Below are 9,971 nucleotides of genomic sequence, written 5' to 3' on the forward strand. Positions count from 1 at the left end.
AATTCTTTTAGGCACATTTAACTTTAATCAGGTTAATTGTATATATGTGCTTGTACAGACTGACTATCCACAGGCTGGGGGCTCGCTCTCTGATCCGCTCTCTGGAAAGGGAGGAACAGGATGAAGTAGCTGATAAAGATGCTCTCAAAGCCCAAGTGGTGGATCTAAGCATCCAGTCTGGAGTAATCAGCTCCCACACTGCATTCATTGCTGTCCATAAGGGGAGTGGACAGGCTGTAAAAGTACCAATGCTGACAAGAAGAGTGCCTACAGCATGTTAGTTTTTATCATTACCATAACATGTTTATTAACATTTTAGTCATTTTATGCAAGTACACAATATACTGAGCACATAGTGATTGTAATCTCCTTTTTGTTTGCCTTTTACTAGTACGTATGTGCTGTTTACTGGATTCCCCTTATGATATTGAAGGAACAATACCTGCTGAACAAGCTTGGGAAGGATGTAAGTGTGCACAATCACGTTCTATTAAAATAAGTAGCTTGCATAAAGTTTATAGAAGTGGCATAGTATTATGTTAACATAATAAAATGTGGATAAAGTGAAGTGCTGTGAATACTTTCCGGATGCACTGTATTTCCTGTTAGTAACTCCTAAAATAACCAAAAGAATAAAAGTCAGCATTAAACAACCAAAATATATACACAGCTCCAGTCTCATTTCTTCTATTTTTTTGTTAATTTGTTGCATTTAAATATTTCAGATCTTCCAACAAATTTTTATTTAAAAATAGGATAAAGACAACATGAAAAAACACATATTGCAACTTTTAAATGGTCATTGTTATTTTATTTATTCAAAACTTATATAACTTATGTGAAAAATAATAGTCCATCTAAACTTAATAACTAATTGTGACGCCCTTAGCAGTAACAACTGCAATCAAACATTTGAAGTAACTTGCGATAAATCTTTACAAAACTGTGAAAGATTATCGGCCAACTCTTCTTTGCAGAATTGTTTTATTTCTGCTACATTACAGGGTTTTTAACATTGAAATGCCACAGCATCTCAACAGGTTTGAAATCAGGACTTCGGCTCAGCCATCCAAAACTATTATTTTGTTTATTTTTGCCATTCAGCCATTGAGAGGTGGACTTGCTTGTGAATTTCCGATCATCCTGTGGTTGAGCTTTTGGTCATGAAATAAAAAACAGACATTCTCCATCCCCCTTTCCAGTGGTTGTCTTGTTGTTGAATAAATGCATTGACCTAAAAAAAAAAAGAATCCAGATGAACATCAAAAGAACTGCAGACCTCGTTTGCACCAGTTGTGACTTCCTTTTTGGCGACCAAACAACTTTGAAAAATGCAGGTTTAGTGTTTTTTTACTTTTTAAAAATCCAATATGCAGATCCACAGCAACTTTAACGATGATAAGTCAATTAGTAAAAATAAATGAATGAAATATAAATTTTTTTGCTAAAAATGTGAACAGACTGTGCAATGACTATCCAGCTGGCTGCATTTTTAGAGAACTTACTGACATCAGTAGAGAACTAAAGTGACACTGGAACCCAAATAATATAAGTGGCATCAGGATTGAAGGATCACTGGATAGTGCTGTGCACTCATTTATCTACCTTAATTCCTGCTGCTATTTATTTGTATATTCATATACTTTTATTTTAATTATGTGCTGCCACTTACATCATATACTTTATAGTTTAAAATCTATGCTGCTGTATATTTCATTTGATATACTTTCATATCTTAATTCTATGATACTATGTATCAATGCTTTTTTTCGCCTACTTTTTTATATTCCATGCGGGCCAATTGCAACAAAATTTCGCTCTGCATACACTTGTGTATAATGAATGACAATACAGTTCGTCTAAGTCTAGTATGATAGTGTTCAGCTGATCTAGAGCACTGGTTAGACCTTCCATCTCCAACACCTGGGACCAACAACCCATTTGACAAAGTAGGAAATAAAATTAGAAAGTCCTAGGACTCCCACAACACCTGCACTGATAGCACTGTTATTTATAATTATAATCCGTTAATGATTTTGCCAGTCTGGCAGCCCTCCATTAGATTGTTAGATTGGTGTCCTGCATGGTACAGGTAACGGACCTTGACCAAAAGTACACAGCCCTTTCTGGTACTGAAACAAAAACCGTGAAGTAGCTTTTCTTGCACTGAAAACATGGCTGATTTAATTTGCTCTGCTTTGGATTCGGTGCTACGTTGCCAGTGCTACTAAGCTAAAACTGCTGGCCTTTTAGTTAGCAGTAACTGAGACATGTACGATCAGTCAAAATAGCCCTCACCTCATCAACTTTCCATTAGCCTTTTGCAGTTTGGTATAGGCAATTGGAAAGTTAAAAGGTTGTTTTATTCTTATACCTATTGTTCCTCAGGTTGCTCTTCAGGGTAGACTTAAGATACAAGATACATGGAGTTTAGATGTATTTGGGATTGTGAAATGTTTTAATGAGGTGGGACCTGTTCATCTTGTCTGTAATCAGTCACGTTAAAAACAAAATGAAATCAGTGCCAGTATTAGTATTTAACAGTGGGGTGACAAGGGGCAATTCTGAGCATGGACACAAGTGCCAAAGCTTGGGTGAGGAAGTATTTAATACAAGACTTGGGGACTCATTTATAAAGCTCTGCATAGATTCTGGAGTAAAAAGAGTGCATGTATACGTAAAAAAAATGTAGGCCATTTCCCCTGTTGCTTTTATTTAAGGGATCTTGGCCCATTTTTTTATTCTATTACAGGGCATGTAAAGAATGGCCCGTTCAGTTATTATTATTATTTAATTATTTATTTGTTTATTGGTAGTCTGTTTTTCATTGTTAAAATGAGCCTTTAATGGCAAAATAGTTGCATTTATTAATTTACCTTACACTCATTTGGATCGGCTGCTTGTTTTGTGTAGATCTGGCTATTGAATTTGGTATTCCACTTCTGCCCTCATACTGTTCCCATTATATTGCTTGCTTTGTTTGATCTGTATGTTAAATATGACCTTTGTTAATTATGGAGTTTTCTTGTAATTAAAAAAACATTTTAAACATCTACAATACACCTAATACACAAACTAAAAAAAACTTTTTATCTTTACACAACAGGTACAGTTATGGATTCAAATTTGTTCTCAGCATTCTAACCTGTTTGATCGTTTAGAGCAGCATTATAAAGATTAAACTCAGTGACAGCAATGTTAAACTCCCATACAGTTTTTTACAGTAGGAATGTTCTGTGGAGTATAGTTTGCTGGTTTAAAACGGGTGCTTTAATGTGTATGTTTTCTATAAGCTTAGGGTAATTTCTGTCTCTGATTGTCATTTACAGCACAATTCAATTTATTTACTTATCAATGTCTTTGGTTTAAGTATGGTAAATGCAATTCTAATGTCACCTTCAACTTATTTGTTTAGCCGAGAGGGGGCAAAAGCAAAGGGTAATGCAGACATCAGTATCTAAGAAATCAGGTAAACAGTTGTTTCTTTGCATGAAGATACTGAAGGTATTTAAAATATTCAGGGATATGCACAACCTTACTTCATACACAAATCCTTCACTAATTCTTTTATATTGGTCAAATGGATGTGTGTTAGATTATAGGCAAAGTGGGCCGTCGGTCATCAGTATGACAGTGTCCAGGTTTTTTGTCAGTCATAGATGGCAATCTTAGTTAGTATACTGTTAACACATAGCTTACTCCCCCTCACATTGCAGGTGCTAGACACTTATGCCTAGTTCACACTACACGATTTTCTACACCTGATCTTCACTCACCAAATGGTCGGCGCTAGATTTGCCGGCTCAGGAGCAACTCGGCTTTCACTCGGCGATTAAAACTCGGCTCTCAATCGCTATGTGTAAACCACTCAACAACTTGATTCGAGCGGCTCACAGAGCACTCGGTCGTAGAGAGATATTCAGCTTGTCCAATTTCTGGATCTGAGTTGCCCGACTGGCAATGAGTGCTATATCGAACAGCCAATGAGAACACAAGATATGGGGTGATAGGAAACGCAGGGAAGAAATTGTAAAAAGGTGGGACAGGGGCATAATATAGTTTATATCACAATACATAAGCGCACACACGTTTTACAGTATTTCTGACCCTATTGTTCTCTGCAAAACATAACATAAACATAACATGCTGCATTGCAAAAATATTTATTAACCTCCAACTCACTATAGAACAATTCATGCTGCTCCTATTGTTCCTAATTGTTCTTACGCTGCACATCAGCACACAAACTTTGATCGCTCGCTACTTATTGACGTGCATTTTTGGACGTGGTATCGTTAAACTTGTCACTTCTTGTGTTTGTTTTCATGACAAAACATAGTTTGGGAGACCAGAGAAGCTCGCCTGCGATTCCAGTTGGTGATAGATGGTGTAGTGTGAAACCCTCTATCGCCAGATCAGTCGTGTAGTGTGAAATACACATCGACTTGAAAGACTTCCGATTACAAGAGGATCCAGTTGTGTAGTGTGAACTGTACAGTGACCTGACGACTTGGAAAGTCATGTAGTGTGAACTTGGCATTACTCAACACTAGGTAATGATAGAAAATTTAAGTAACAAGACCTCTAGTGTCAGAACGGAGCGGTTGCACAACAGACATGATTATGCAATGCACCTGATATGTGTTACATTACACCACTGTCACATTGTAGCATTGTGTTACAGCAGAATATTTTTAACCCATGTGTCCAGGTATTTTTGTTAGCTCTGACTCTTGAATCATTAGTATAAGTACATGAACAAACCACTTGTAATGTCAAAAACATCATTTAATATTCCAATTTAATTTAATAATTTAAAGAACAAGCCCTAAATGAATCTTCGATTAATACATTTAAACATATATAGATACAATATTTTTATGATTTTAAAGTTCAGAGCTTGTTCGCTTGTTTAAAGCTCAGCTCCTAGAGGGGTGTAGAAAGTCTAAATAAATTAATATGTTAAAATTGTCTTTAGTATGTATACATTGCACAACCAATTGGCCTTGGTTAAAATGTCACTTTTTTTTCTTTTAACAGTAAGGTCACGTCGTTCATCAAAAAGTAAGTGTGCATACCTTATTTTGAATGTGACTTTAAATGATGATGTGGGCCAAAATGTGTAAAAAACTTGCATAGAAATGTGTTATCAATTGTAACCATAATTCGAAATAACTTCTTAATGTGAGTATATTATTTAAATAAATTACATGCTAATATTGACACGAACTATTTAGAAGTTACTGAAAGTAAACTAAAAAAAATTTTTTTGCCTTGACAACAATAAAAACAAAATTTTGTAACATTTTTAGTAAAAAAAAATTACATTACAGCTGTCATCAATAAACAAACAGGGTCTATTATATTTCACTTAGCTTCTCTGGAATGGGTATTTTCTGTGCTGACCCATTTTATAAATCCAGCTCTAGCTCAATGTGCATTATATAATAATATAATTTGGTGCAATTTCACCAATTTGGGTTTAATTTTGCAGATAATTTGTATGTATGTAAATGGTTTCTTATCAATTAAGCTGTTATTGTATGCCACTATAAAAATGATCTCATAACCCATATTTTTATCCTTGCACTTTCATGAAACATGAGACATTTAAACAATTCCCTAGTTAGAAGATAATTGTTTGCAATATACTGTATATATATATATATATATATATATATATATATATATATATATATATATATATATATATATATATATATATATATATAAATATAAATATTAGAACTGGAATTCAGTATAATCAGAATTATTATTAGCATAGTCATTTCCTGTAAACAGTGTTATGTTAAACCTAAAGATAATGTAGATTCACCTCAATTTATACTCTTTGGACATTTGGACACAATGTATATTGGGCACTGTCACAAGATTTAGCCAGTTCACAAGACAAAGCAGGAATGCAAATGTCAGATTCGGTGCACATGCTGAGTTTAAATCTGTTTGTTTTATTAACTTTTGTTTAGGTGCACAAGGTGCATTTGCATGGATAGGAAATCTGTTTAGTTTCAAATCATGTAAGTAACCAAACCTGGTTTAATATATTACTTTATAACTTGTTTTCCTTTATGAAATGTCTCTTGAAGTCACATATTGCACCAATGTAAAAACAATAATTAATAATGTAAAATAATTGACATAATATTAATAATTATGTTATTTTGCACATTCAGATGGATGATTGTTTCAATAGATTACTACATGTACAGCGCTGGGACCAAATAAAATTGCCCCACTGTCTACTCGCCTCTTTTAATGTATGCTTATCACGTTCATATCATTATCAGCCAGCAGAGGTCGTAATTGCAGCATTTATGAGGAAACCCTATGGCCCTCCAGCCCTCAGACAAGGCAGTCATTGTCCATAAAGGTGCCTGACCTGCCGGTAGCAAAGCTGAGATTCAAACTACTGAGTCTAAGCTAACACGTCTTACCACTGTGTCACCCGAGCGCCCGCAGCAAAGGCATTTATATTTAATTGTTCAAAAAGATGAATAAAGTAGTAAAGTTTGCTTAAGTGCTACTATGTTGCTGAACACTTCTCAGTATTTTCAAAATACTAATTTTAAATATCAGACTAACAGGCCGCTCAGGTGGCGCAGTGGTAAAACACGCTAGCATACCAAAGCTGGGATTTCAGATACATCATATCGAATGTCAGCTCTGCTCGGCTGGGCGGCCACATGAACAACAATTGGCTGTTGTTCATAGGGTATGTAAGCCGGACCAGGGCTCCTCATAACTGGTGCAATTGTAACCTCTGCTGGCTGATTGATGGCGCCTGCGTAGAGTTGGGAATTAATGCTGATCAGGGTGTCTCTCTCCGTGCACAAGGCTGATCGCATATGAACCGCCTCATGTAGGTGAAAGGATGCAGTCGGTACTGATCATGTGTGTCAGCAGCCCCTCAGTCAGCAGTGGAGGGTTGTATCGGTGCAGGTGAAGCATAATCAGGGTAATTGGATACAACTAGATTAGGGGAGGAAATTGGGGGGACAATTTAGGTCCATTATGAAATACGTTTGCAGTAATTCATATTGCACATTGTACATCCAGTGTTATGAATCTATTATTAATTGTAGTTTTAACTGGAGAAGCCTGACTGCATGTCAAAATAAAAACTATTGGTTTTTATTCATTTCAAAGGAGAAATTCCCACAGCCACTAAATATGCCAACAATATACATTTAAAACAAATGTTACACATGATAAACATTAAAAATAAAATATTTTAAAAATTTTATACAGCTATATTGCATCTATAAATTTGTTGGCTTTTGTCTGTTTTATATTCACAATATAGGTGGACAGTCTGTTGAGGAAGGTGAGTGTGTACCTTTTTGTCCAGTTTTATCTTTTTTAAATTGTGACTCCAAACAATCCAAGCAATTGTGGGTTAAGGGTCCTGGCTGAAGTTGGGGCTTAACCCTGCGACCTTCCAATTGTTAGTCCAATACTTTAACCACTCAACTATTCCTCAGGTATGACGATTAAGGTTTAAAGCTGAGGTTACATAAAGTTTTAACTTGCTCTACTGTATTTATCAAGCTGATATTTTTTTATTACTGGTAAAATAACTGCTTTTGTAGTTTGATGATAATGATATAACATGGTGCAGCTCTAAAATGTATGTTTGTGATTTAATAGAGCAGATAAGAAATACTTTATTTATGTACAATGCTAATTATGTAGCACAGTATGCTGCTAGGCTACATAAAAGATGGTTCAACCTTTAATTGAATTGCTCAGTACGGGTACAAGGTTCAAGTGTTGATGATTTTTTCCCTTTTTTTCCCTTTCATTTTTTCCCCCATAGCAGTCAATGCACATCTGCACCTACTTGTAAATAACCTCTCTAATGCTTTTTTTTTATTATTATTAATACTTGAAGTCTGTCAGTGTACCGTACTGTACACATTCATTGCACACTTTGATGCTGTACTGTTCATGTCACTGCTATATTGTTTCTTTTATTCCATGTTTATATATAATATACAGAAGACCCTTGAGTTACCAACAGTTTACCATATGAACATTTGACTTACACTGACCTGGACACAACACAGTTTTTCACTGTCTGTCAGCGTTCTGAAGCCGCACACCTCTCTTCCAAACTGATCAAAATATTTGTGTCTAATTGTTGTGTATTTTGGGCAGCTTAGAAGGAAGTGCACCTCTGTCTCAACCTCACCTGTCCTGCAGTGACCACACAGTCTCTCCTCTCTGGGGATCCAGGACTTTTTTAACCTGCCTCTCTCGATGGCCAGGCTGTGGTCACTCAGTCTGTATTTGGTGAGGATCTGTCTCTGCTTCGTATCTCGGACAGTGAGGAGATACGTGGCCAGGTTGTATTCATGTTTTAGGGTCAGATAGCAATTTAGTCTGTTTTGGGATTGAGTTTGGGTTCTCCAATGTTCCAGATAAGTGTTTTTGAGGTGTTTGATAATTTGGGTGATTCTGATTGGTGTTTGGGAAGCAGTGCTGGTCAGAGAGTTAGGGTTGTTAGGGGTCAGTGTGTTGGTCAGTCTCTGGACCAGCTGACACAGGGGACTCTTTTCAGGGTAGAGCTCTTGGGATTGGAGTGCCTGAAACTGCAGGCTTGTTGTGGGACTGGATTTTAGGTGCATCCAGAATTTAAGGGCTCTTTTTTTAATATTAATGACTAATGGGTATCGGCCTAATTCAGCCCTGCATGCGTTGGTTGGGGTTTTTCTCTGTACATGTAAAATCATTCTGCAGAATTCTGCATGCAGGACTTCAGTGGGATGCTTGTCCCATCTAGTGTAGTCATGATGACTGAGTGGACCCCATACTTCACTACCGTATAGCGCAATGGGCAGGATTATACTATCAAAGATCTTTAACCAGATTCTAATTGGGATGTCAATCTTAATGAATTTGTTTTTAATTGAATAGAGGGCTCTGCAGGCCTTCTCTTTCAGTGCATCCACTGCCAGACCGAAGCCTCCTGAGGCACTGATTTTGAGCCCTCTCTCTCTCTCTCTCTCTCTCTCATATCTATATATAGCGAGCGAATATTCGGACAGCGTTTTTCCGGTGTTTTCTTTATATTTTGTAAAATTCTATATTAAAATATCCCCAGAGAAAGCACAGTTTTTTTTTGTTGTGTAATTACTCATGCCAGTAGATGTCACTGTGTATCAGACAGAGGGGACAGTGAGTAAGAGAGAAGAAGGAAGTTATTCTTTCGTGCAATTACAAATGTATTATGGTGTATGGTACAGCACACGTACCCGTACTGTACTGAAATGTGGCGAGGTGTGTGTTATTATGTACAGTACTACTGTGTATCGTTGTTTATTATTGTTTATTACAGGAATGTCTATTCTATAATTTAAGATTTAAAGTAAAAAAAATATACTTGTATTTATAACAAAAAAGACAATTTAATACATTAGAGAGGTTAGGTAAGGGGGTGGTTTGGGAGGTCTGGCACGGATTAATTCTATTTACATTATTTCTTATGGGAAAAATAGGTTTAACTAACGAACATTTTGACTTAAGAACAGTCCTTCGGAACCAAGTAAATTCATGTCAAGGGTCTACTGTACCTTCTATTTTTTACTTAGTCTGTCAGTGTACCATACTGTACATCCTCATTGCACATTTTGCCTGACACTACTGTTCATGTCGCTGCTATATTGTTTATATACATATATACATATATATATATATATATATATATATATATAGTGTTCCTTATCTATTAATTAACTTGATGTATGTATGTTGACACTTGTATGTATGTTGAAAGCAACAGTTGCGAAAAATGCATTCCCCCCAAAACAATTCCACCGTTTCCACAAACTGTTACCAATGGCCCATCTGTTAAAACACTATAAACACTGTTGAAATTGGGTTTGTATATTGAAATTTGGCACACATGTGGGCCTCTTTTAATGTACAGTATTATGTAAATTTTGATGGCA

At 36.0% G+C, this 9,971-nt stretch overlaps 1 protein-coding gene across 4 annotated transcripts in view; it reads left to right on the plus strand.

Moving 5' to 3' along the window:
* Window positions 1-9,971, plus strand: part of LOC134311821 (von Willebrand factor A domain-containing protein 5A-like) — a 40,510-nt gene that overhangs the window by 29,123 nt on the left and 1,416 nt on the right. For 2 of the 4 annotated variants that reach the window (XM_062993497.1, XM_062993498.1), the window contains exons 14-19: window positions 59-276; window positions 392-466; window positions 3,416-3,469; window positions 5,041-5,064; window positions 5,988-6,038; window positions 7,325-7,345. In XM_062993497.1, the coding sequence (XP_062849567.1) occupies window positions 59-276; window positions 392-466; window positions 3,416-3,469; window positions 5,041-5,064; window positions 5,988-6,038; window positions 7,325-7,345 (443 nt within the window). Of the gene's footprint in view, window positions 1-58; window positions 277-391; window positions 467-3,415; window positions 3,470-4,339; window positions 4,554-5,040; window positions 5,065-5,987; window positions 6,041-7,324; window positions 7,346-9,971 lie in introns of those variants that run through there. The other 2 variants (XR_010011484.1, XR_010011485.1) reach the window with 2 other exon arrangements.

The sequence above is a fragment of the Trichomycterus rosablanca genome, chromosome 1 (assembly GCF_030014385.1).
Source record: "Trichomycterus rosablanca isolate fTriRos1 chromosome 1, fTriRos1.hap1, whole genome shotgun sequence".
Taxonomy (NCBI): Eukaryota; Metazoa; Chordata; class Actinopteri; order Siluriformes; family Trichomycteridae; genus Trichomycterus; species Trichomycterus rosablanca.